The sequence below is a fragment of the Gossypium hirsutum genome, chromosome A03 (assembly GCF_007990345.1).
Source record: "Gossypium hirsutum isolate 1008001.06 chromosome A03, Gossypium_hirsutum_v2.1, whole genome shotgun sequence".
NCBI classification, from domain to species: Eukaryota; Viridiplantae; Streptophyta; class Magnoliopsida; order Malvales; family Malvaceae; genus Gossypium; species Gossypium hirsutum.
Window position 1 is genome coordinate 108,890,720 of NC_053426.1, and position 27,050 is coordinate 108,917,769.

Consider the following 27,050-nt stretch of genomic DNA (forward strand, 5'->3'; position numbering starts at 1 on the left):
AACAGGTAACATATTTCGTCAAAACACTTTTCCAAGTTACACATTTGGTGAATATTGGTCTGATAACCGATCTGTCCTCTTCCTTTGATTTGAGTTTTTTAATGACCGTCAAAGAGTCTCATTCCACCAGCAGACGTCGGAAGCCCATGTTAGTCGCAAACAGCAACGCCCTTTTAGACGCCCTCACTTCAGCCACGAACGCATTGAATACCTCGTTGAACAGATAAGTTTTTGTACCTAAATAATCTCCTTTGTAGTCACTGGCAATAACCGCTAATGTAGAAGTCCTAGAGTCACACTGAAATGTTGCATCAAAATTTACTTTGGTAACACCAAAATCAGGAGGACTCCAAAGAATATCCGGTGACGGTCTACAAAAAGCACCCAACTTTTCATGGGACAAACTTAATTTTTTACTATAACCGCGAATGAAACCTAAAAGATCCTGCAAAGAAAATATTTTTCCTTCGTTAATAAGCTTATTTCTTCTATTCCATAAAGCCCATAAGGAAATAGCAATAAGATGTTTTTTCTGATCATCAGCTGCATATAAATTATTAATGAAAAGAGTTTTGCAATTCGTAGGGCTATCAGGTGAGGCAGTTCGGAGTTGAAGAGACGCCCAAACACGTTCGGAGTCTTCCGGTACTTTCTTGCAAATAGGGCAAAGAACATCAACCCTTAAAGTCCTTTGTAACAGATTACTATAGTGAGGCAGAAAATTATTAAACAATCTCCATAGATGTATTTTGAACTTTCCTGGGATGTGTAAAGCAGCCTATAGGGACTTGTAAAAATCCTTGAAAGCCTCAGTATTAGGCGTGATGTAATTGTTACCCTGTAAATACTCTGTAACAAGGACTCGATAACCGCTTCTAACGGAGTAATCTCCAGAACCCTCATACTTTTAGACCAGTATATCCTACGGCCGAGCTTCAGAAAGCAGAATGGACAGAATACGATTTGCCTGCTCATTATCGACAATATTAAAAACCAGATCTCTGTTCCAAGTATTAGTATCTTCATTAATCAGCTTATTAATTGTCGTCCAATTCGGTAAAATGCGATTGACTGATACTCTATTTTTCTCTATTCCAGGAAGCCAAGGGTCATTCCATATGTTAACATGAGAGCCATTACCAATTCGCCATAAAATTCTATATTTAATTAGGTCTTGAGCACTGCAAATGCTCCTCTAAGTAAACGAAGGGTAAGAACCTATCTTAGCTGATAAAATGTCTGAATTAGGAAAGTAACGGGCTTTAAGAACTTCGGCTAAAAGGCAACTGGGTTGGGTTAAAATACACCACACCTATTTTGCTAATAAGGCTTTATTAAACAAAAACAAGTTTTTGAACCCTAGCCCACCAACATTTTTTGGCTTACATAACGCGTCACAGTTGCTCCAATGAATTCCCTTATTCGACTTGTTATTAGACCACCAAAACTTGTTCATGATGCCTTCAAGTTTGCGAGATAATAGTTTTGGCAAAGTGAAACACTACATAACATAAACCGGAATAGACTGTAAGACCACTTTAACAAAAACTTCCTTTCCCCCCATAGACAAATAGCGTAAACTTCATCTTGCGATACATCTCTTAAACCAGTCTATAAAGTTAACAAAAGCCCAGTTCTTCTTCCAACCGATCATCATAAGAAATCCTAAATACTTCTCAGGGTTTGAAGCTACCCTCACACCTAAAGTATTGGTTATAGTATCCTTGAGATTAGCATCAACATTGGCCCTAAAATAGATCAGCGATTTTTAAAATTCACTCTTTGGCGCGATATTGCCTCATATTCCTTAATAACCTCATGAACCACATTTACACCTTCTTGAGAAGCATCTCTAAAAAGGATGCAATCATCCACAAAGAATAAATGATTGATGAAAATATTTCCCTTCCAATAGCAGCCCCTCGCATCAAACCCTTTTACTTAGCATCATTGATTAGTGTTGAAAAACCTTCTGCACAAATAAGAAAAAAGGTAAGGGCTAAGTGGATCGCTCTGCCTTAGTCCTCTATATGGTGAAAACCAGTCGCTATTCAACCCATTGAGACTCACTGAATAGGAAATTGAACAAACACATCTCGTAATAAAGATAATCCGATCCTCATGAAATCCCAAGTGAGTCATCATCCTGGTTAAAAACTCCCATTCAACGCGATCATACGCTTTACTTATATGAGTTTAAGCGCAAAATTCCCCTTCTTACCTTTCTTCTTCATCTTCAAGGAATGAAGGACCTTATAAGTGATTAAAACATTATCCGAAATTTGTCTTTCTGGGATAAAAGCTCATTGGGCTTCATTTATGCAACTTCCCAAAATAGAACTCATACAATTTACCAAGACTTTCACGACAATTTTGTAAATAACATTACAAAGACAATTTTGTAAATAACATTATAAAGACTTATGGGCCTAAAATGTGAGAGAGTCTTAGGCTTATTGATTTTGGGGATCAAAACAATGCGTGTTTTATTAATATCACCTATTTCAGTATCACCACTCAAAACAGATAAACAGTATCTAGAAATGTCTGATCCAAAAATATGCTAGTACCTTTGGAAGAATATTGCTGAAAAACCATCAGTCCTGGGGGCTTTCAGTGGCGCCATGAATTTAACTACACGGGAAATATCTTCCTCTGTAACTTGTTGGAGAAGGAATTTATTCATGTCATCATTAACTTTTCCACTAAATCAAAAACCCGCTCATCAGGACCCGAATCCGAGGTCGAAAAAGCTTGCCAAAGAATTCTGAGGCAAACTTAAGTATTTCCTCAGTCGTGGAAATTCTTTCTCCATTTTCCCCTTCTAACTCTTTGATTTGACCATGGAGCTGACGTTAAACAACAACTTTATGAAAGTAACAGGTGTTCCTGTCACTATTTTTCAGCCAATTGACACGAGCTTGTTGTTCCCAAAAAATTTCTTCTTGATTAGCCTCTAAATTCAGGCTCAATTGAATATCGATGATTTCACCCAAAATCTCATCAGTTGGTTCCAACTCATAAAGACAATTAAGCCTTTCTTCAAGAATCTCTCGATTTTTCTTTTTGCCTATAGCTTTGGAACTATTCCACCTTTGAAGCTGCTGACCCAATCGTCTAAGCTTATCAGGAACACTTCCGGAAATATCATTCCAAATTCTCCTAACTTCTTCCTCAAAAGAGTCTTCTAAGCACCACTTGGCCTCAAACCAGAATGGTTTATTTTTAATGTCCAAAACCCTTTGCTTACCTAAGGTATCCAAAAGGATAAAACAGTGATCCAAAAAAGAATGAGTCAAATGTTCTAGTTGGTAGTTAGGACAAAGATTAACCCAATTCAATGTTGCAACCCCCTGATCCAACCTCTTTCTAATGTTTGTTGACAAGACCTTTCCTTGTTCCCATGTAAACCAGCGACCGATATACCCAAGATCAATAAGTCCGCAGTCATCCAAAGCCATTCTAAATTCATTCATCTGACATTCAGCCCTTAGTCGACCACCATTCTTCTCGAAAGAATTCATAATTTCGTTAAAGTCACCCAAAACAATCCAAGGGATCATTTGTTTTTGCCCCAATCTTCTAAGTAAGTCTCACAACTCGCATCTACTCTTCTTTTCCAGGTTCCCATAAAAACCCATTAAACGCCAAATAGCATCACATTCATCATAGTGAATCTCAGCATCAATGTGAAAAGAAGAGAAACTCTTAAGATGAATCAATGAGTTTCCTTTCTAGCCCAAAGAAAGGCCTCTTTTTTATCTCACCGTCCCAACATCAATACCATTTTCGAAACTGCATTTCAATCTCACCATTTCCATCTTCTTCGCACTTAACTTTGTTTCCATCAAAAATAAAATTCGCGAATTTATGGCTCTCAATTTGTTTTTGAACCCCTTTTATAGTGTGTGGCCTCTCCATACCACAAACATTCCAACTAAGGACTTTTATTGCAATCGGCTGCTCTGGTCCCCAGAGCTAGCCGTTAAATCCGATTGACCAGCTTCCGCAATATTTCCCATAAGAGTTAATGATCCCTCTACTTATCGTGGCCTTTTCTTACCTTCTAAATTAAATAACGGGTCATTTTCCTCTTCTAATACCAAATCCATAAGCCCATTTCCAGCATCTTTGCCATTTAAAGCCCCGCAGCCCAAATTGCGTCAATTATCAGATTCTTTGGCCAAAATCTGTTGATTTGATTTTTGTGGGAATAAATTAGGATTTGAAAGTTGATTTCCTGAATCCCCCCTAAAATTACTCCCAAAATCATGTGCCAATTTACTACTCTGAACATTGTCTTCCATATTTGCACTGCTCCATTGTGAACCATCAGCCTAACGGAGCCACCTATTCGTCATTGTATTTCGCCGCCGTGCCATCGCGCGCAAGGATACATCCCACCCAAAAACAATCTTAGCTGGTTCAATCCGCAGTCTGTAAGGACAGAAACTCTCTCCATGTCCCAGTTTACCACAAATAAAATAAAAAAGGCTCAACTTTTCATATTGAAACTGGGCATAAACAGTTGTATCTTTCTCAATCCAAATCTTCTTCTTTCATTTCAAAGGAATATGTACATCTAACCTAATATGAATACGCATAAAACTTTTAAAACCCAACGTCGGAAAAGTAGTATCATATTCTAAAAATTTCCTCAAGAAATCGTTAAACTGTTTTGCCATAGTTTCAGATATAAGACCTGGTGGCAAATCATGAACTTGGACCCAAAATTCAGTAAAATTTAATAAAATGGCTGACGGATTCTCTCCTTTTTGGACTGCTTGCAGAATAAGTAAATGGTTATTAAAAAACCAAGGTGTTCCGGACAGTACCCTTTGCATATCAACCTCATGGAAAAATTGGAAAATTTACCTTTTGTCTCCTAGATCCGTGATACATATTCCTCCAATTGGGTGCTACAAATCAGCCATTGTATTCCGTAAATAGGGAAAATGGACAACACTATCAGTGAGACATCTCCCCACCAAGTAGTATTGGTAGTTTCGATCCACTACCGTGGCATCCTCCTGGAACGCCTCTTCTTCTTCATTCAAAAGACGCAGTGTAACACCTCTAACCCGTATCCATCATCGGACTAGGGTTACAAGGTATTACTAGACATATCAGAACATTTAACATTCATTTCACAAACATCATAACATCATAGTCAAACATCAACATAAAGTCATTTTCTTAGGTCAACGAGACCTAAGACATGGATTAGGAAGAGGTCAGGACTAGACCAAACACATTCACAAATTTCAACACTTAGAAAAAAATTCTATTCTGTAAGGTCACACGCCCGTGTGATTAGGCCATGTGCCTTACACGGGTACCAGACACACCCATGTAATCCAGCCGTGCCAAAACAGAGCATACATACTAACTTTCACCCACGGCCAACAGACACGCCCGTGTGCTATGGCCGTGTAGTTCTTAGCTAGCTACTGACTTAAGCCCACGACCAACAGACACGCCCGTGTGTTATGGCCATGTGGCATAATGTAGGCTTAGTTTAAGCCAACTTGCCACCCCATTATGGGTCAACCTACAAACAAGGAATCAAGCATATGTGTACAACCCAATCAACCATTTTTCTCATGCTGAAACGCATATCATTCATACTATAATATTATCAATTATTTACATACTTATAAACCTTAACAATTTATACTAAGACATAATGTAATATTATATCAAAAACATCATTCATTCTTATACCATGAACTCACCAAACTTACCTTCTCCATTATCCAACTAAAACATATCACAATTTTAAATTAACATCACATATCATAAGCCTTTCACAACCATAAGTTGAAACACAAAGTAGCCAAATCACATGGCTAAATATATACATCACAAAACATACTCCACAACTACTAGCCTATACATGCCATACTTAAAATATATATATACATTTCCAAAAGTACCAAAATGAGGTTCGATAGTGTGGCGAAAATCCTTGACGATCCCTGAGCTTGGTAGCTTCGATATCTACAAAACAATTTAAACACAATACACGAAGTAAGCTTTCAAAAAGCTTAGTAAGCTCGCACTCAAATCATCAATAGTATATGAACATAAAATAACAACATATGAGTATTTGCACCATTTCAATCCATAAAACCATATAAACTCAATGAAATTCACATACATAATTTCATCTACCACTTAGGTATTATACATACCTAAATCTTTTCGTACTTGTTCACTTTCGTACTTACCTCTTGTTGAATGTTATAAGACCTTCCATAACTTATTCGTATTTTAGACATCTGCACACTTAGTGTTATAAGATTAGCCGAAGCTAAATATTTCCGCACACTTAGTGTCATTTCAAATAACCGAGATTAAGTCGGTATTGCACACTTAGTGCCTCAAGTAGCCGAAGCTATTTAAATCGCACACTTAGTGCTAAAATTAGTTTAAATCGCACATTTAGTGTCAAAACTTCCAATTCATCACCATATTATCCAATTCAATTATATACAACCCATGTGTAATAAAGGCATCAAAACTTACTTAATATCATATTTTAAGTACGAACTTACCTCGTACTCGAAATTTGTCGACTTGGACTGTCTACTCGATAACCTTCGACTTTCCTCGATCCAAGTCTGAATTCCTCCTTTCTTGATCTATATGTTTTCAAAATTAACCCTTTTATTCACCAGATAATTCAATTCAATCCTTAAACACATATTTAGGGCAATTTGCAAACTAGCCCTCACGACACTTTAGTCCCTATTTCATAAAATCACAAAATACACATAATTTGCATATACACAAGCTTAGCCAAATTCTTCTAGTACTCATACTAGTCCACACTTTTCATTTATTTCACATTTTAGTCCCTCAAAATAATATTTTCACAATTTAGCCCAAATTACTCAATTTCATCAAAAATCCAAAAACAAAACATTTAAACCCAACATCAAGCTTCCATAATTTATCAACTAACATCACAAAATTCATAGTTTCATCAATGGCACATTTCAAAATTATCACCAAAATCAGAAATTGAAGCATGGGTTTGATAGTATACAAGCAACGATTACAGAAACATAGAAATTATCAAAAACCAAAATAAAAACATACCTCAATTAAGCTTTAAACTTGTCGAACCCTAAAAATCTTTTTCTTTTCTTTTGTTCTTCAATTTTCGGCACAAAAACAACATATAATGCCTATTTGCATGTTTTATTTTAACATATATTAACTTATTAAACATTTTACTATTATAACCATTATTAAACCATTATAAAATCACATAATGGATGGTTATTAATGTCCATTCAAACTTCCAATGGTCAAATAATAACATAAGGACCTCTCATTTAATAAGCCAAGCTAAATAAGTACTTTTAACATCTAGCACATAGCTTTTACCTTTTACGCGATTAGGTCATTTTTGCAAATTAAGCACACAAACATTTAAATTTTCACACGAGATTTTCACACGAGATTTTCAAAAATGTCAATTCACTTATAAAAGGCACGAAAAATATTATTAAAATATTTTTCTGACTCGGATATGTGGTCCTGAAACTACTATTTCAACTAAGGTCAAAACCGGACTGTTACACGCAGGTTGGCTAAATCATCTTCCATTCCAAAGCACACTCAACGCGGTCGAAAAGAGAAAAAATTGAAAAGGAGAAAGAAAAAAAAACACTAGAAAACTCTTAATCTGGAGAAGAAAGTTAAAAGGAATTGTGAAAGAGACGTGTTAAAAGACAGACAGAGAAAACGCGTTTGAAGCAAAGATTCTTAAATGTTAATTAAAAAAATCAAAATTTTAATTAAATAGTTTGAGTTATCTGAGTTATACAGATCAACTCGAATAAAAAAATCAAATTTTTCGATTTAACTAGAATGAATTACACAGTCTGAGTTATCCGAAAATTTGAATAACAAAAGGTAAAATTACATCGTTTTAATAACTATTTACCTTTTCTAAATTAAAGTTAAAATTAAGTTAAGAGGTAAAACTACGCCATTTTGATAAATTTTTACCTATTAAGTTTAAAAGCAAAACTATTATATTGTTTATATAGTTATATAATCTTGTACTTCATCTGTTAGTTAAATAATCGGTCTATGTAAATGCAATATTGAGTATAAATAATAGGATTTGTTAACTCGACTCAAAATTTTTTTATTCGATTTGAAAAATTTTAAATTGAGTTTGGTTGCTAAAATAGGATTCGTCAATTCGACTAACTCAAATTTTTTTTACTCGATTTGACTCGACTCAATCAAATACTCACCCATGAACAACAGTATCACAGAATACAAATTTAAAGATAACAGAGTTGTTTTTCTAAATAATGTATTCAATGATTAACTATTTTTTGACTTTTTCATTTTATTTAAACAGTTCTCATATATACTTGTGTTACACGCGTGATTTTATGTGTTTCTTTTAAATTTATTAAATAACATATTTTTATAAAATTAAAAAATATTTGCTAATTAAAAAATAATTTATTTAATTTAAATAATTGAGAGGATAAAATAATATTTTAAAAATAATGAAAAAAGAATTGGAAAACAACTAATAGTAAAATGTTAAGCAATTAGATAAAAATAAATTTTTATTTATATGTGAGTCAAAATTTCACCTACAATCTTTTTTGGTGATGAAAACAATGTCTATTAAATAATGCTAAAGTATTATTTTTTTAGTAATTTTTAGATGTTATTTTGAATGAAGATGTGTTACTAATACATATATATTTATAGTGGTAAATATTAATTTTAATTGGTATATAATCGTAACACTAATTAAGTGAGAATTAATTTAAAATTTAATATAAACCAAAAGGCTAATTAAATAATAAGTATTACATTGATAATGAAAGTATTATTAATAAATAAATAAATAAATTTATACATTATAACTTAGATTACCAATATATTGATATTATCTTTATATATATAATGTTAATCTCACACATTTAATTTTTATTAATTATAAAATATTGGTTTTAACACTATTAATTATTATTATCGTACCTAAAATAAAATTATATTTATTTAATAATTTAATGATTTAATTTACGATTTAGCTCTTGAAATATACTCATTTCTCACTTTAGTATCTAAACTTTCTTTTATCTCAATTTAGTAAATAACTTTTAATAAAAAAAATTTAGCTAATAAAAATATCACAAGCGACATATCCATCACCATTTTGACTGAAATAAAAATAATAAAATAAAATAAATAAGGTTGAAAACTCACTCCTCTCCTTGTTTTCTTTCATCTCCTTCAACCCATCAAACTCCTCCCCCTCCATAATTTATTATTTTTCTCCTTTCATGTTCTTCACTGTGTACAACTCACATTGACACGCTTGCTCAACTGTTGGAGAAAAGCTTATGAGCCCTTCATTGATAGAAAAGCTGAGCCTAAGCTATATGTTTCTTAGTTCAAGATTGTCTTTGGCTTAAGTCTCCATTGAGTTTTTGTTCTTGTACAAGAATAAATTCAAATCTCATATTTTTTTTGTTTCTGTAATTAACAAAAGCCACGAGGCTGGTTGCAAGAGTTACACACAACAGTTGGTATCACTATATTCTGACATTTTATTTATTATGCAATTTAAGGATCAATAAGAAATGCAAAGACTTGAACAGAAAAAGGAAATGTAAGGACAATGGCAGTTCATATTAACAACAGTGACCATGAATCAAAATGGAATGATTTCACCATTATGTTCTTGCTTTTTTTCATTAAGATACAACAAAAGAAAATAAAGATGTGATGAGTGATGACAGAGCCAAATAGGAGTGCCAGTGCGAAAACAATTCCCTTCCTGGCAGAATATAACATTACATACTTGGAAAAAAAGTACAATTCAAAACTTTCTACCATACATGAAACTCACATGTTTGGTTACAACAATCACCATAATTGTGATTTTAAAATCCTTTCACTTCTACAGAAATAACACACTATAGCGGTATTAAAATCCTCCTGACGGAACGCTTTCTTACCTCCAACATATCTCTCATTTGTTCAGTCCACTCTTGAAGAATAGTTGAAACCAGTCCATATCAAATGTGATTTACCACATCTTTATCAGAGAGTTTTAACGTGAGAAAAAGAGAAATATGTCGCGGTTGAAGGATGTTGACGGTGGGGACGCTCGGTGCTGTTATGGCGAGCCTTGGTGGTGAAGGAGCTGGAACAAGTTTGGGGAGTGCGCTGGTTTAGGCGTTAGGATGGTGCGATGGTGTTGCACAGTAGAGCTGCTGAGAGTTGTTGAGCAGTTAATAGCAGAGTTGGAACAGGGCAGTGAAGAAGACGGAAGAAGGTAAATAATAATAAATTATGGAGGGTGAAGAGTTTGATTGGTGGAAGGAGATAAAGAAAAGATTTTGATTGGCTGAAAATCACAAACTTCATTAGATTTTTTCCACCATGTTTGAAAATCTTAACTTGAGAGATTAAGCAAACATGCAAAATCGGGGGGTCCATGTTTATGCTCCTCCAAATTTTAAGCATCCGCACAACGACGACTTGCAACTCTAAGCAGTTAGTAATCTTATTTTACTTTAGTAACCCATAAAAAATGAGTTGAATCAAAATTCGAATTGAATATAAAATTATTAGAATAAATAAATTAAAATGATATCAACTTAAAATAATTAAACTAAAAAATGATAAAATCCGTAAAAATTTAACTCCACAGAACTTGGGATAATAAAGCTATTGGATACCTACAATCTTTGAATAGTGGCAGAAAGTTGGCACCGAAAGGCACCGAAAGTAGAAAGTAAGATTGGTTGGCAAGTTGGGTTAAAAGTTGGCATGGGATAATTGCAATTTTGGTCCCTAATTGTATAGGGACATTGCAAGTTGATCCTTAAACCTCAACTATAAATAGGCCTAACCATCTCTTACTTTCTTCATCCCACACTTGCCATTCTCTACTTAAGGCAATTGTTCTCTCTCCCTATTTGTAAACTTTCACTTGTATTTTTGGAGTGAAATATATTTGGTAGTGCCCGAGGACGTAGGCAAAATTTGCTGAACCTCGTTAAAATTCTAGTGTTCTTTATTTTTTGTTCTGCATATTTTGCAAGTGTCATTGTAGTGATTTATTGTGCTATTAAATTACGATAGAGGGATATTCTGGCTAGGAAAGATCTGGTATGTAAACGATCCTCGTGATCCACCTCTCTTTCCTGGGAATTGAACTTAGTGTGATTTTTCAGTACAATAATTTTACTCTTTCACACGCTTCCGCGCAACAATTGGTACCAGAGCCAGGTTCGTACTTGGGGAATACGACCGTTTACGATACTATTCACGTATACGGCACTATTTACGTATACAGTACTATTCACGTATACGGCACTATTCACGTATACGGTACTATTCACGTATACAGTAGTTGGGATTGAGGAGAAAAATGGCAGCAGCATCGTCATCAGCAAGGACTACTGTGACAAATGCAAAATTTGAAGTAGAGAAATTTGACGGTACCAATAATTTTGGTATGTGGCAGTGCGAGATCCTGGATGTCTTATGTCAGCAAGAGCTGGATATAGCCCTTGAAGAAAAACCTGACAAGATGGATGACAAGGAGTGGGCCAAGATCAATAGACAGGCGTGTGGAACAATCCGCCTATGTTTGGCCAAAGAGCAAAAGTACTCCGTCATGAGGGAGACATTAGCGAAGAAGCTGTGGGATACATTGGAAGAAAAGTTTCTAACGAAAAGTCTTGAAAATAGGCTTTATATGAAAAAGAAACTTTATCGATTCACGTATGCACCCGGTATGTCGATGAATGACCATGTGAACTCATTCAATAAAATTTTAGTAGACTTGTTAAATTTGGATGAGAAATTTGAAGATGAAGACAAGGCATTATTGTTGTTGAATTCCCTTCCTGATGAATATGATCATCTTACCACCACATTGCTTCATGGGAAGGACACGATCACATTTGATGCAGTCTGTAGTGCGTTGTATAGATCTGAGACTCGAAAGAAAGATAAAAGAGATCACTGAGATACAACTGCAGAAGTCTTAACAGTAAGAGGTCGTTCACACAGCAGCAAACCTGGTAGAAGGGGTAAGTCCAAAGGGAGACCCGCCAAAGATGAATGTGCCTTTTGTCGTGAGAAAGGGCATTGGAAAAAGAATTGTCCTAAGCTACAAAAGGGCAAGGCTATTTCTAATGCATGTGTAGCGGAGCATGATGAGGAGTCAGACTTTAGCTTGGTTGGCATGGCAATGGCATGTCAAACGGATGAGTGGATTTTGGATTCAGGATGTACTTACCATATGTGTCCTAATAAGGACTGGTTTTCTAGTCTTGAAGAACTAGAAGGTGGAGTTGTTTTTATGGGCAATGATAGTGCCTGTAAGACAATGGGTGTAGGTACAATCAAATTGAAGAACCATGACGGCTCAATCCAAGTTCTGACAGATGTTCGCTATGTACCCAGCTTGAAGAAAAATCTCATCTCATTAGGGGCCCTAGAATCTAAAGGGCTCACAATCACTTTGAGAGATGGATTACTAAAGGTAGTAGCTGGGGTATTGACGGTGATGAAAGGCACTAGAAGAAATAACTTGTACTATTTAAATGGAAGTACAGTTATTGGATCAACATCAACAGCTTCTGCGAAAGATGCAGATTCAGAGGCTACCAGGTTATGGCATAGGCGATTGGGACATGCTGGTGAAAAAGCTTTGCAGACTTTGGCGAAGCAAGGCTTGTTGAAAGGTGCAAATTCTTGCAAATTGGAATTCTGTGAACATTGTGTTCTGGGCAAGCAGACGAGGGTAAAATTTGGTTCAGCAATTCACAATACGAAAGGAATTCTGGACTATGTTCACAGTGATGTATGGGGACCTACCAAAGTGGCTTCTTTGGGAGGTATGCACTATTTTGTCACTTTTCTTGATGATTATTCAAGAAAAGTATGGGTGTATCTAATGAAAAGAAAAAATGAAGTTTTGGATGCATTTCTGAAGTGGAAGAATATGGTGGAGACTCAGACAGGTCGAAAGGTCAAACGACTTCGATCAGATAATGGTACTGAGTACAAAAATGATCCATTTCTACAAGTATGTCAAGATGAGGGCATTGTGCGACACTTCACTGTTCGAGATACACCACAGCAGAATGGGGTGGCAGAACGCATGAATCGGACTATACTGGAGAAAGTTCGATGTATGTTGTCCAATGCTGGATTGGGCAAGGAATTTTGGGCTGAGGCAGTTACATATGCGTGCCATCTAATTAACCGATTGCCATCAGCTGCAATAAATGGAAAAACTCCTATGGAGATGTGGACTGGCAAACCTGCTACTGATTATGATTCTTTACATGTTTTTGGTTCCACTGCATATTATCATGTAAAAGAATCTAAGTTAGACCCAAGAGCAAAGAAAGCATTATTCATGGGTATAACTGGTGGTGTAAAAGGATGCCGTCTCTGGTGTCCTGATACAAGGAAGATTGTTTTCAGTAGAGATGTAACTTTTGATGAATCAACCATGATGAAGAACGAGGATTCACAAAAGGATGACAAAACCAGTAGTACCTTACAGCAGGTGGAGTTTGAAAAGGTTAATGATGATCCAGCTAATATTGAAAGAACAAATGATGAAGAAGTTTCGACCCAAGAACTTCTACAGCAACAAGATTCAATTGCATATAGGAGGCCAAGAAGAGAGATTCGTAAGCCTGCTCGCTTTGATGATATGGTGGCCTATGCACTTCCAATTGCAGATGATGATGTTCCTTCCACTTACACAGAAGCAATAAGTAACTCTGATGGTGTAAAGTGGAAGCAAGCTATGAATGAAGAAATGCAGTCTCTTCATAAAAATAGGACTTGGGAGTTGGTGAGACTGCCCAAGGGAAAGAAGGCAATTGGATGCAAATGGGTATATGCAAAGAAGGAAGGATTTCCTGGTAAAAATGAAATTCGATACAAGGCTAGATTGGTAGCAAAGGGTTACGCTCAGAAAGAAGGAATAGACTACAATGAAGTGTTTTCTCCAGTTGTGAAGCATTCGTCTATTCGAATTTTGCTAGCCTTGGTTGCGCAATACGATCTTGAACTAGTTCAGCTTGATGTGAAGACAGCATTTTTACACGGTGATTTGGAAGAGGAAATCTATATGACTCAGCCTGATGGATTCAATGTTGCTGATAAAGAAAATTGGGTTTGCAAACTGACAAAGTCGCTTTATGGATTGAAACAATCTCCGAGGCAGTGGTACAAGCGATTTGATCAGTTCATGAAAGGGCAAAGGTACACAAGAAGTAAATTTGATCATTGCGTATATTTTCAGAAGCTACAAGAAGGAACTTTCATATACTTGCTCTTATATGTTGATGATATGCTGATAGCATCTAAGAGCAAAGTTGAGATTGAGAGATTGAAGACTCAACTCAATCTCGAGTTTGAGATGAAAGATCTAGGTGAAGCTAAGAAGATTCTTGGCATGGAAATATGTAGAGATAGAGCTCATGGCAGAGTTAGCTTGTCTCAGAAGCAGTATTTGAAGAAAGTACTATAGCAGTTTGGCATGAACGAGCAGACCAAACTTGTAAGTACCCCGTTGGCTTCTCATTTCAAGCTTTCTGCACAACTATCTCCTTCGACGAATACGGAACGAGAATACATGTTGCAAGTTCCGTATTCTAATGCAGTGGGTAGCTTGATGTATGCAATGGTGTGTACAAGACCCGACATTTCACAGGCAGTTAGTATAGTGAGCAACTATATGCATAATCCTGGAAAAGGACATTGGCAAGCTGTGAAATGGATTCTACGGTATATTCAGAAGACCGTGGATGTTGGATTACTGTTCAAGTAGGATAATACACTTGGTAAATGTGTTATTGGGTACGTTGATTCTGACTATGCCGGTGATTTGGACAAGCGAAGATCAACCACCGGTTATGTGTTTACACTTGCTGGAGGACCAATAAGTTGGAAGTCTACACTACAGTCTACAGTTGCATTGTCAACCACAGAAGCCGAATACATGGCTGTAACAGAGGCTGTAAAGGAGGCTATTTGGTTACAAGGTATGGCTAAAACCTTGGGGTTGGTTCAGGAGCATATTAACGTGTATTGTGATAGTCAAAGTGCTATTCATTTAGCAAAGAATCAAGTCTATCATGCATGTACAAAACATATCGACGTACGATTCCATTTTGTGCGGGAAATTATTGAAGAAGGGAAAATTTGTCTTCAGAAGATCAAGACTGCAGATAATCCTGCAGATATGATGACCAAGGTGGTAACAACAACCAAGTTCGAACATTGTTTGAACTTGATCAATATCCTGCAAGTTTAACAGTTGAAGAAGGCACTATCAAGTATTGTTGTCAAAGGAAGAAAGAATTGTGTGAAGATAAGATTATCCTAATCAAATCTTCAAGGTGGAGATTATTGGATACCTACAATCTTTGACTTTTCAAAGATGAATAGTGGCAGAAAGTTGGCACCGAAAGGCACCGAAAGTAGAAAGTAAGATTGGTTGGCAAGTTGGGTTAAAAGTTGGCATGGGATAATTGCAATTTTGGTCCCTAATTGTATAGGGACATTGCAAGTTGATCCTTAAACCTCAACTATAAATAGGCCTAACCATCTCTTACTTTCTTCATCCCACACTTGCCATTCTCTACTTAAGGCAATTGTTCTCTCTCCCTATTTGTAAACTTTCACTTGTATTTTTGGAGTGAAATATATTTGGTAGTGCCCGAGGACGTAGGCAAAATTTGCTGAACCTCGTTAAAATTCTAGTGTTCTTTATTTTTTGTTCTGCATATTTTGCAAGTGTCATTATAGTGATTTATTGTGCTATTAAATTACGATAGAGGGATATTCTGGCTAGGAAAGATCTGGTATGTAAACGATCCTCGTGATCCACCTCTCTTTCCTGGGAATTGAACTTAGTGTGATTTTTCAGTACAATAATTTTACTCTTTCACACGCTTCCGCGCAACAAAAGCCTATATTGATTTAATCCAAAACTAGTGGGAGTTAAGGTGGGGAGTGGTCCTCGTTTGTTTCTGACATTTTTGTAGGGTTGATTGAAATGGAAGGAACTCTTGGTGGTGGAATTTAAGAATGGCAAATGGTAACTGTTTCACATGCCATTCCCATTTCTCATCATGGTTGATGTATATAATTTAATAACTTTTGGGTCCATTTTGTTTGCTTCGCAATTATTGTATACTGCATGTTGTATTATTAAACCATCATTCTCTAACCATTTCTTTTAGTTTCAACTATATACTATTAGGGGTGTGCATAATTCGGGTAAAACCGAAAAAATTCGGTTAACCGACCGAATTCGGTTAATCGGTCGGTTAACCGAATTTTTTCGGTCGGGGGTCGGTTAATTTTTTTATGATTTTTCGGTTAACGGTTAATTCGGTTTGAAACCGGTCGGTTAACCGAAAATTTTCGGTTAACCGAAAAAATTAATAAATAAAATTATCCAACCCAACCCAAACTCAATTACCCAACCCAATAAAACTAAAACTAAAGTTTACCCAATTACCCAATCCAATAAAACTAAAACTAAAAGACAACCCAATTTATTAAAGTCTAAAACCCAATTTACTTTAATAATTTATAAATTTTTTAAATTTTAAAAATAAAAAATAAAAAAAATCGGGTATTTTTCGGTAATTCGGTTAATTCGGTTAATTCGGGTAATTCGGGGAATTCGGGTATTTTTAACCAAAAATAAAAAATACATAATTTTCGGTTAATTCGGTTAACCGACCTTATTAACCGAAAAAATTTCGGTTCGGTTAAATTTTTTTTAAAAAAAATCGGTTCAATTAACGGTTAAAATTTTTGGAAGGTCGGTTAATTCGGTTATAGTAATTTCGGGTCGGTTAACCGAATGAACACCCCTATATACTATTATATATGAATCATTAGCATGAAGACTAAAAAAGAGAAATTTTTGGGGTGAGAGAGGCTCGAACTCTCGACCTCAGGATCACTCACTAAGCTATGAGACCTACGCGCTGGCCAACTGCGCCACCACCCCGTTGTGGATGATTCTTGTCATACTAATTTAAAATTATATCCATTCCCAAGATTTTAAATACAAAGTAGTAGCATCAGGGCTTAATAGGGAAAATTATCAAAATAATACTAAAAATACAATTAATTTAAAAAAATGATATGTTTGTTATAATAAAATGCAGTGTCGCGTCAAGTAAAATAGATGTCACCTAAAATATAAAAGGAATAACTTATGTTAAAATCATACTAAAAAGTATTATTAAACAAAATATTATTATACCTATCTATATATAATACTTTCTTCAACTTAATTTAACTTTTAATTAAATTATTTAAAATAATTATTTTTTAAAATAATAAACAAACCTCTTTTCTTCTTTTTACAATTTTTTAATCAATTTTAATTTTTTTCCAAATGTTAATATTTTTTATTTTTATGCGACCAATTTCTTTTAAAAAAATTAATTTCTAAGCAGTTGATTTTTTTATTTTAAATTATTTTCTATTTCACTTTTTTTAACTTTTGCTCAAATAACATAGTTTGATAATTCAATTAGTGGTGGATATAATTTTTCAATTTCCTACTAACGTATTTTTAGTTTTTTTTTTAATTGTTGGTTTCATTTTTTTTTTCTTTATTTAAAAGCTCTCATATGGAACACGCACAACAGAGATGGACAGTGAGAGATTGGTCTGATTCTGACATGTTAGTTGGTTCCCAGCTCTGTGTTTTTGCAGTCCTTCACTCTTTTACCTCCCTTCATTCATTTATTGTTCTGCCTCTTTTAACTGAATATTTCCTTCTTTATTCCTTTCTCCTTCTCCACCATAATTTGCTTTATCATTCTTTATTTATTGCTCAACATTTTGCCCTTTTGACTTAACCCATTTAAGATTTAACCCTGCATTGCAACCATTATACTTTACCACCTGCTACAACTCTTAATATTGAAGGTTTCAACTCCAAAATCTTTTACAAACATGAATTTTGATTTCATTAATTAATATACATATAGTCGTCCACGGACAACTTTTAGAGATGTTTTTGAGTACAGCCCATCGATCTCTCAGCATAAGTATGTTACCATTTGATCAATTTTTTATTTTCCATGGGAGTCGATTTTTTTAAAAGCTTTTTTAAAGTGTTGTATCTCCATCAATGAAAATACTTTTTTCTGTGTTTTGTTATAAAAATTTTCAACAAAAGAAAGGATATAATTAATAATAGAATGGGTATAATTCAACATTCTCAAACTCCACCGCACAATAATTGATCCTACGATATATATACTTTTATATTTAAATGCGTATTCATCGTAAATATGAAGAGCGGATAAGAATTATACTATCGCTGCCCCAAGATCCCGTTAGCTAAAGTCATAAATGTGCGTATATGCATGCATATTTCCTTTTCTATTTTTATATACACTTTCTCACATTTTTTACTCATTAAATCAGAGCCTACTTTTGATTTCCATATGTTAAATAGCTCTCTCTCCTTAGCTGTTTATGTTGAAAATTCTTTCCTTTCCTCCCCACTACTCTCATTGTTTCAAAGATGAAGAATGGGAAGATGATGAGAGGCTTCATGTGCCAGTCCACGGCAGTAAACACTGCGTGCATGGCGGCCGATCCTCGCTCCGTTGTGATGCCGAGAAGGGCCGACAGACTCCGTGTAGGTGATGATGATGATGATAAAAGAGTAATCAACAATGCTAGGTATTCTAGGCTTGTTGGAGCTGACAAGAGGCCAATTGTCACCACTTTTGTAAGAAGGGAACAAAATCAACAACAGAAGCCGAAGAAGACCCTTGAGAAACCGGTTCAACTAGCTTCATCGGAGCATGTTTTCCAGGTGGTCATCATCATGTATTCGATTATGCCAATAATATTTGCTTCAATAAAACATAGACACATGACACATACGTATACATCATCTTCAAAAGAACCAATGTTTAACAAACAGATCTTGTAAATGGCTATATAACCCTTTTTTATGGCAGGTGGTTGTCATGCGGGTCGCCATTCATTGTCAAGGTTGTGCTGGTAAAGTGAAGAAACATTTATCCAAAATGGAAGGTATATACACATATATAGGCGAATCGATGCATGCTCTACTTAAAATGCATCATGTAATTTCAGTTAAATCTTTTTTTGATCACACAACGTTAAGATCATAACATGAAGCATTGGTATCTCCACCTAATATGACCTATTTTCAGTTAAACCATAGCGTTTCATTTAAGTATAAGATAGCTTAAAAGTTAACCATAACATACCTTGTGATGCTTTTTTTCTTTATTTTCTTCACCCAATATGGAGGTGAGGTTATTTATGAAGAAATGAATCTGCATTGGCCCACCACTTATTTCGTATAAAAGAGTCAAGGACAGACCTTATTATCTTTTCGTCATATCATTTTCGACTTGTTTTACAAGTTGCATGTAGCACCAACCACCAAGAGGGCATTGAATGTTACCTTCAAGCTCAAAAGCTGAGCCAACCAACCAGTTGTAAAAAAAAAAAAAAACATATAGTTAACTAGCAATTGTTTTCACATGGATTAAACCAACAGTACATAAAGCTCCCATGATATTGGTCAACAAGCATCTATTCAGCTACCTTTGCTAAAACAATAAATACGATGAAATTTTATTTCGTGATTTGTTTCCTTTTTCTTTTGTGGATTGGAAAAGCAGGGGTTACATCATTCAGTATAGACATTGAAACCAAGAGGGTGACGGTGATGGGGCACGTATCGCCGGTGGGTGTATTGGAGAGCATTTCAAAGGTGAAAAAGGCTGAGTTCTGGCCTTGTTGAAATGCCTCTTTGGGACGAAAATGGAAAACAAAGCAAAATTCATTTTAATATTTAGTGTGTGGTAATAAAAACGATGGGTAAGTAGGTGTGGACTTGGAATATGTGAAAATTGTGAAGTGATGATAGGTATAGGGATGTCGACGTTCCCATGCATGGTTTGACACTGAATTTTATTATTATGGGCCGCCAATTATATAGTAAGTTTTATATTATTCAACTTGATATCATGAAAATTATCTGTATTTATTTATTTTAAATAATAATTGAAGTTACCTAATCTAATTCTTCACTATCTAGCCTATCAAATAAAAAATTAGATTTATATTTTTGATTTATTAGTAGTGTATTAAATTGTTAATGAATCATAAGATGTAACATGTTAAAATAATAATTATATTTATTTTTTATAATTTTTAATTAATTTATTGATGATATATTTTAATATGATTATTTATTTTAGTGTATTAAATACAAATATAGAAGCTCTTGTTATCGTGGTTTTTAAAGCAACAATATATCCATATCATGCGCTACACATGGTATTTGCTTAAATGCAAATATAAAATTTAGTAATAATAATAAATTTATTTTTTATTTTGATTTTAATTTTAATATTTTTAAAATTTTTTTTACCGTCAACTTTTAAATTTTAGTTAAAATGCTATTTTTAGACACCAAAGTGAAAAATGATAAAAATTAAGCTAAATTAACTATTTTTCCTAAAATCTAAATCAGGGTTATTTAACTAAATTGAGTGATTATAAATTGTAATAACAAAAGGTTAAATTTTGCTATCAGTATTTGTAGTATGCTTGAATTTTAATTTGACCAATTTTAGTTCCTATACTTTTTGAATTGGTCAATTTTAGTTCTTATATTTTTCAAATTTTGAAATTTTAATCCTAACCCAAATAGTAGTTGTCAAATTTGTTTGTTTAAATTCAATCACTAATCTTGTACTATACGTACAATTATAGATTTAATCTATATTTTTCTAATTCTAAATCACAAATTTTTAAATTTCAGTCTTGACACAAATAATAGTCGTTAATCTATTGCCTGAATTTTTAGTTAGTAATATATAGAAATAATAAATTGATATGCCATTACACATATGATAATATATTTTGAGCATAAGATTTTGGAAAAAAAAACAAAACAAAACTTAATGATGACTGAAAATCTAAAATCTAAACTTAATGATGACTGAAATTCTAAAATATGAAAAGTACAGGGACTAAATCTATAGCTTTTGCAAAGTATAGGGACTAATAGCAGCATTAAACCAAGAAAAAACGACACACATTAAAGAGGTGATGAATGGAAGGGGAAAAAAAGCATATTACCCCAATTTCGTAGTCAACTTCACATTTTTTTTTTTGGTTATAAATTAATTTCGAGATCAATGTATTCAACCTAGGATATATATAGTATATATAATGACTAAATTAAGAAGGCATTAAATCTCGAATATAAGAAGAAAACGCAATATTTTTCTACATTTTCTTTTGACTTTGTAATTAATTTACCCAACATTTCATGCTATGTTCACGTCTCAACTGTTGTCTTTCTTAAATAGAAAATATATTGGTTTTTTCCCCCTTTTGTTTCCAGTGGCTTAGAGTCCACATAAAAACTATGCAAGTGTGATGAATCTAGACATCTTTTTATAAGAACTGTTCAATTACTAAATCTAGAAAAATATACATGTATTCGACACAATTCTAACAGAATGGCTAAGAATGTGAGTGATGAGCATGGCTTCAAGGGTGTGGAAACGATTAGTAGTTCGTCGTCGTGTCAGAGTTCGTCGTCCCCTCGGAGTTCGCCGTATGTTCACGAAGTGGGAGTGCCTCTGAAGCAAAACCTGTTAAAAGAAATTGCAGCAGCTGTGAAGGAAACTTTATTTGCAGATGATCCTTTGCGACATTTCAAGGATCAACCGAGCTCAAAAAAGTTTATTCTGGGCCTTCAAGCAATATTTCCTATATTAGAATGGGGAAAACACTATAATCTTTCTAAATTCAAAGGCGACTTGATTGCTGGACTTACTATTGCAAGTCTTTGCATTCCACAGGTATCCCCCAATCTGTGAAATAAATTAAGGGTAAACTATACTATTAGTCACTAAATTATAGGTAAATTTTTGTTTTGGTTACTTAACTAAAAAAGTTATAATTTGGCCACTAAACTATTCAAAAGTTTTAATTTAAGTTATTAGATTGTTAAAATCGATGTTATATGGCTTTCTCTATTCGCACTGCTTGCACCAATTGAAAGCTCTTTTTCTTTCTCTTCTACAGTTAAGTTGTTTTTTTTATGAAACAACTTTGGATGTTATAAATCTATTAACCAAAATTCAAACAATTTTTTTCTCCGATCTTTGACATTGACTGTCAGATCGATTTGGATTTAAGGTATGTTCTTCTACTCGTCGAAGGGTAATGATCCACCGTACTGACCGTCAAATTGACAGTTAGAGCTTGCTAGCGGAACTTCTTTTTAAAAAAAGATTTAACAGTCTAGCGACTTAAATAAAAACTTTCTTTTTGAATAATTCAATGACTTAAATAAAAACTTTTAAATAGTTCAATGATAAAATTGTAACATTTTTAGTTAAGTGATCAAAATGAAAAGTTGCCCATAGTTTAGTGACTAATAATGTAGTTTACCCATAAATTAATGTAGTAGAAAATTTTCTCTTTTATTCAACTTTTTTTTTATTCAAAACAGGACATTGGATATGCAAAGCTTGCCAATTTGGAACCCCAATATGGACTATGTATGTTTCTTACAAGTTACTAAGCTAGGAACCAATCAATTAATCATTTAGTTACTGATCAAGGAACTTGATTTCAATTCCATGACAGATAGTAGCTTTGTTCCACCTCTGGTATATGCATTCATGGGAAGCTCACGGGATATCGCTATCGGACCGGTGGCAGTGGTGTCTCTTTTGCTTGGTAGTCTCCTGCAGGATGAAATCGACTCTTCTGCTAATCCGGTCGGTTACCGTCACCTTGCATTCACGGCTACTTTCTTTGCTGGCCTCACTCAGTTCATACTCGGATTTTTCAGGTATATATATATACATGAGCACATATTTTTCGGGTTACGTATATCATGCTTAATGGTTGGTATGATTGGTTATAGGTTGGGATTCTTGATAGACTTCCTATCTCATGCCGCCATAGTTGGGTTTATGGGGGGTACTGCAGTCACCATTGCACTTCAACAACTTAAAGGTCTACTTGGAATAAAAAAATTTACAAAGGACACCGATATTGTCTCTGTCATGAGTTCAGTATTTAGTTCAGCACGTCATGGTGTAAGTAATTTACTATTTCTGTGGTTAGACATGTTTTTGTTTTGCTAATAACCCTAATGTTTAACTCTGATTCTACAGTGGAATTGGCACACTATACTAATAGGAATCTCCTTTTTGATCTTCCTCTCGGTTACAAAATACATTGTAAGATCAAATCCTTTGCTTCACCATCTATGAAGAACTATTAATTGTTCATCTAATATAATGATCATATAAAAATGGAAACAGGGGAAAAAGCAAAAGAAATTCTTTTGGGTGCCAGCCATTGCTCCATTGATCTCTGTCATCATCTCCACCGTTACAGTGTATGCCACAAGAGCCGACAAGCATGGGGTTGAGATCGTACGTATACCGTTATCTTTTTTTACAAAGCAATGAAGATTCCTATGGTTTTTTTGTGGTTTCTATAGGTGAAAAATATCAGAAAGGGGATCAATCCACCATCTGTGAAAGAAATATTTTTCTCCGGACAGTATGCTGGCAAAGGTTTCAAGATCGGTGTCGTGTCGGGTATGATAGCATTGACGGTACGAAAAAACGCAGCCCCGGATTTCATTGCTTCAATTAAGACGATTCAAATCACCTTAATTTTTATATATTTTCTTTCATTAGGAAGCTGTTGCAATTGGAAGAACATTTGCTTCCATGAAAGACTACCAGTTGGATGGTAACAAAGAAATGATAGCATTAGGAACCATGAACATTGTTGGTTCAATGACATCTTGCTATGTCGCCACAGGTGACAAAAACACAAACTTTTCAACACATATATATACATATAAATCATTGTAATGTTCTTTTTCATGTATGCATGCACATTGCAGGGTCCTTCTCTCGGTCAGCAGTAAATTACATGTCTGGTTGTGAAACAGCTGTTTCTAACATAGTGATGGCCTGCGTTGTGCTGTTGACATTAGCGCTCATCACACCGCTGTTCGAGTACACCCCAAATGCAATACTTGCTTCCATTATCATATCAGCAGTGGTTGGATTAGTAGACATTGAGGCAGTGACTCTAATATGGAAGATCGATAAATTCGATTTCATTGCTTGTATGGGAGCCTTCTTTGGTGTTGTTTTCTCTTCCGTTGAGGTCGGCCTTGTAATTGCAGTGAGTGATTCGTGTCAATCACACATCTATATTCAACACTCACCCTTGGATTATCCAAATAACATGGATGTTGCTATAGGTTTCGATATCATTTGCAAAGATCCTATTACAAGTTACAAGACCTCGGACAGCAATTCTTGGAAAGGTACCAAGGACTGCTACTGTTTATAGGAACATCCAGCAATATCCAGATGCAACAAAAGTGTCAGGGATTCTCATTGTTAGAGTTGATTCTGCAATTTATTTTTCCAACTCCAACTATGTAAAAGAAAGGTAACAGTCAGCATTTCCACATTGGGATCTCCATTTTAAATGTGTTAAGGATAAATCCTTGCAGGATTTTGAGATGGCTGGCTGACGAAGAAGAACATGTGAAAGAAAATTCCCAACCCAGATTTCAGTATTTGATTATTGAAATGGGCCGTAAGCAGTCTTCCATTTTTTTTCCTTTTTCAAGTTACCCAATGGGAGATTTCTTTTCTTACGAAATTGCGTTGCTACAGCTGTTACTGACATCGACACTAGTGGGATTCATGCCCTTGAAGAGTTGTTCAGAGCTCTTCAAAAGAGGGATATTAAGGTAAATCAACGGTTAAAAGAAAAAGCTCAAAGTTTGTGGAGTAAATAAATCTGAGGTCTTATTCTCTGGAATTGTAAAAATTGCAGCTGGTATTAGCAAATCCAGGGCCAGTAGTGGTTGATAAGCTCCATGCTTCAAAGTTTCAAGAGTTGATAGGTGAGGGAAGGATCTTCCTCACTGTGGCTGATGCTGTACGGATATGTTATTCGAAAATGGAATTAGAACCCTAAATGTATGTATTCATGTTCATGTCTCTTATCATTCAATATTTGGAGGGATATATCAAAGGGTTTACATGAAAGCTTAATAGAAAGTTTTATTTAAGCCCAATAAACCCTTTAAAAAGGACTCAGACCTGGACGACAAAATGGGATGCCAATTACCTTTAGTTTTTGGCCTAAAAGTTTATAAAAGCGAGTCTTTAAGTAATGGAAGAATACCCTTTGTTGACGAATGCTAAAACATTCACAGGCAAGCAAAGGCCAGTTCTATCATGGTGGGGGCTGGTCTCTTGATCAAAAAACTTCCATACATAAATTTAAGCATAGAAAAATTCGACATACATTATGGTATATTAGTATAGAATACGAGTTGCAAATATCAGACTAATATATAATCTAATATGCTCACAAGGATGGTCCAAAGCTCACAAAATCAATGCCACCTACTCCACCTTCATCATCAATACAAAAGGGGAAGTAAATCAACACGAGAGGGTAGCCTAGTACATAGAGGTTAACATAATTATGAAGCCTAAGATAAGAGATCCCATTGAAGCAGAAACAACTTGAGAGCCTGAGCTGCCGGGAGATGGTGCCGGTGCTGCCTCATTTGCTCCTCCTGAGAATGCTGCCGGCGCACCTGCTATTGCTGACGGTGCCATACCTACAAGTTAAGTTGTTCAGTAAAAAGGGTCATCACCAAAAAGGTTCCGAGTTACATTTCTGGTAAGAACAAGGATCAGATTTATCAGAAAATAATACCTGGTGCACCAGTAGGACTGAGAGACACTGTAAAAACAAAAAAAAAAAAGGAAAAAAGAATCATCAGTGCTGCTAAGACCCAAAATCCTGTTCTTTTCTATTCTTTTTTCTTTTACTGTTTTTCCATGTTAATGAATTAATGTTTGAAATTCACCATTTTTTACACATGCAAAAGCAAAAGCAAAAGCTTTGCAGGGGATTTTCTCCAAAAAGATGACAACTTTGGTGAAGATTTTACAATTTTTTCACTATTTGAAAACCCCCATGCAATTGAAGAATCCCTTCCCAAACAACATACTGAACAAACATTGATTACATTTTCAACCACAATACAGGTTGGTAAAGCCAAAAAAAAAATGGTTACGGAAACAAAAGGCTATTTAACTCACATGCACATTGAGTGGCAGAAGGAGCAGAGACTTTGCAAGCAGCAGGCAAAGTCATGGCCTTGGTGACATTCAAAGTGACACCCAGAGAAGCACTGCTCTTAAAAGCCTCACACAAGCATTGGGGTCCAGCTTTCAACACAGTTTTCAAGCCAGAACAACAGGTTCCTTCCGGCTTCGACGTTTTGCTCCCGCTCGACACAAAGGACAAACAATCCGCCATGTTGAGAATCAGAGAGGAGCAGTCCACGGGGGAAGAAGGAGAGGGCGCCAGAGCATGGTGTTGGGCAGCATCAACGGCCAAGATTGAAAGAATAGCAAGAGAAAAAGCAAAACAGAATTTTGAGGCCACCATTGTTAGATGGGTTATGGGGCGAAGCGTCTTAGGGAGAAGAAAAATGGGAGATTTGTGGAAGAAATGAAAAGAAAAGGCGGGGGGAAGTGGATGGTGGAAGTGGGGGGAATTTATTAGAGGAGAGGCATGTGGGCACACTCGTCGGTACAATGAAAAGGAGAAGGGTGTAGGTGTCAAGGTTCTCTTCATCCAAGTTTCTTACCATATCGAAACCAAAAAAAAAAAAAAACTCTTTGAATTTTGAATTTTGATTGCAAATAAAAATTGAAAACTGAAAATTGAAAATTTGAATTTGAATTTTATTTTATGAATAAAAGATTTAAATTTATCTAATAATTTGATAAATTTAATAAAAAAACCCATTCATATTTTAACTTTTGTATTTTTTTTATTTTTAAAATAAATATTAAAATTATACGTGAATTGTAGTTTAATATGTAATTATATAA

General features: G+C 34.9%; 5 protein-coding genes and 1 non-coding gene across 6 annotated transcripts; 2 read left to right on the forward strand and 4 right to left on the reverse strand.

The window, feature by feature from the left end:
• Positions 1 to 118: 118 nt before the first annotated feature.
• LOC107898261 (uncharacterized) lies at positions 119 to 2,626 on the reverse strand. Its single transcript, XM_016823786.1, has 3 exons — positions 2,571 to 2,626; positions 838 to 967; positions 119 to 652 (listed from the first exon to the last, which is right to left on the reverse strand). Exons 1-3 carry the CDS (start codon positions 2,624 to 2,626, stop codon positions 119 to 121), a joined length of 720 nt encoding a protein of 239 aa, XP_016679275.1.
• A 229-nt stretch (positions 2,627 to 2,855) lies between these two features.
• Positions 2,856 to 3,524, reverse strand: LOC121218418 (uncharacterized). The gene has a single exon (XM_041095597.1). The coding sequence runs from the start codon at positions 3,522 to 3,524 to the stop codon at positions 2,856 to 2,858; it is 669 nt and encodes a 222-aa protein (XP_040951531.1).
• Positions 3,525 to 16,973: 13,449 nt separating this feature from the next.
• On the reverse strand, positions 16,974 to 17,059 carry TRNAM-CAU (transfer RNA methionine (anticodon CAU)). Its single transcript is given in 2 exon segments — positions 16,974 to 17,009; positions 17,022 to 17,059. It is a non-coding gene; the product is annotated as a tRNA-Met (tRNA).
• A 798-nt stretch (positions 17,060 to 17,857) lies between these two features.
• LOC121221153 (protein SODIUM POTASSIUM ROOT DEFECTIVE 3) lies at positions 17,858 to 20,075 on the forward strand. The gene is made up of 3 exons (XM_041101732.1): positions 17,858 to 18,892; positions 19,041 to 19,116; positions 19,737 to 20,075. Exons 1-3 carry the CDS (start codon positions 18,596 to 18,598, stop codon positions 19,856 to 19,858), a joined length of 495 nt encoding a protein of 164 aa, XP_040957666.1. The 5' UTR covers positions 17,858 to 18,595; the 3' UTR covers positions 19,859 to 20,075.
• Positions 20,076 to 21,420: 1,345 nt separating this feature from the next.
• Positions 21,421 to 25,328, forward strand: LOC107940751 (sulfate transporter 1.3). The gene is made up of 13 exons (XM_041101733.1): positions 21,421 to 21,935; positions 22,592 to 22,640; positions 22,729 to 22,936; positions 23,012 to 23,186; positions 23,265 to 23,330; positions 23,415 to 23,528; positions 23,597 to 23,713; positions 23,799 to 23,925; positions 24,011 to 24,297; positions 24,377 to 24,570; positions 24,635 to 24,720; positions 24,801 to 24,877; positions 24,964 to 25,328. Exons 1-13 carry the CDS (start codon positions 21,591 to 21,593, stop codon positions 25,105 to 25,107), a joined length of 1,989 nt encoding a protein of 662 aa, XP_040957667.1. The 5' UTR covers positions 21,421 to 21,590; the 3' UTR covers positions 25,108 to 25,328.
• Positions 25,329 to 25,388: 60 nt separating this feature from the next.
• On the reverse strand, positions 25,389 to 26,828 carry LOC107948612 (non-specific lipid transfer protein GPI-anchored 31). The gene is made up of 3 exons (XM_016883229.2): positions 26,250 to 26,828; positions 25,861 to 25,887; positions 25,389 to 25,762 (listed from the first exon to the last, which is right to left on the reverse strand). Exons 1-3 carry the CDS (start codon positions 26,788 to 26,790, stop codon positions 25,599 to 25,601), a joined length of 732 nt encoding a protein of 243 aa, XP_016738718.2. The 5' UTR covers positions 26,791 to 26,828; the 3' UTR covers positions 25,389 to 25,598.
• Between the last annotated feature and the right edge of the window lie 222 nt (positions 26,829 to 27,050).

Coding starts and splice junctions, on each gene's coding strand:
- LOC107898261 (XM_016823786.1), bottom strand. CDS start 2,626: ATGGCGCCACTGAAAGCCCCCAGGACTGATGGTTTTTCAGCAATATTC. Junction 968..2,570: donor TCAGCAATATTCTTCCAAAG/GTACTAGCATAT, acceptor GATAATGAGCAG/GCAAATCGTATTCTGTCCAT. Junction 653..837: donor TGTTACAGAGTATTTACAGG/GTAACAATTACA, acceptor CCTATTTGCAAG/AAAGTACCGGAAGACTCCGA.
- LOC121221153 (XM_041101732.1), top strand. CDS start 18,596: ATGAAGAATGGGAAGATGATGAGAGGCTTCATGTGCCAGTCCACGGCA. Junction 18,893..19,040: donor CATCGGAGCATGTTTTCCAG/GTGGTCATCATC, acceptor TTTTTATGGCAG/GTGGTTGTCATGCGGGTCGC. Junction 19,117..19,736: donor ACATTTATCCAAAATGGAAG/GTATATACACAT, acceptor TTGGAAAAGCAG/GGGTTACATCATTCAGTATA.
- LOC107940751 (XM_041101733.1), top strand. CDS start 21,591: ATGGCTAAGAATGTGAGTGATGAGCATGGCTTCAAGGGTGTGGAAACG. Junction 23,331..23,414: donor TCTCGGTTACAAAATACATT/GTAAGATCAAAT, acceptor AAATGGAAACAG/GGGAAAAAGCAAAAGAAATT. Junction 24,878..24,963: donor TTCAAAAGAGGGATATTAAG/GTAAATCAACGG, acceptor TAAAAATTGCAG/CTGGTATTAGCAAATCCAGG.
- LOC121218418 (XM_041095597.1), bottom strand. CDS start 3,524: ATGAATTCTTTCGAGAAGAATGGTGGTCGACTAAGGGCTGAATGTCAG.
- LOC107948612 (XM_016883229.2), bottom strand. CDS start 26,790: ATGAAGAGAACCTTGACACCTACACCCTTCTCCTTTTCATTGTACCGA. Junction 25,888..26,249: donor TTCTGCCACTCAATGTGCAT/GTGAGTTAAATA, acceptor TTGTTTTTACAG/TGTCTCTCAGTCCTACTGGT. Junction 25,763..25,860: donor CAGTCCTACTGGTGCACCAG/GTATTATTTTCT, acceptor CTTAACTTGTAG/GTATGGCACCGTCAGCAATA.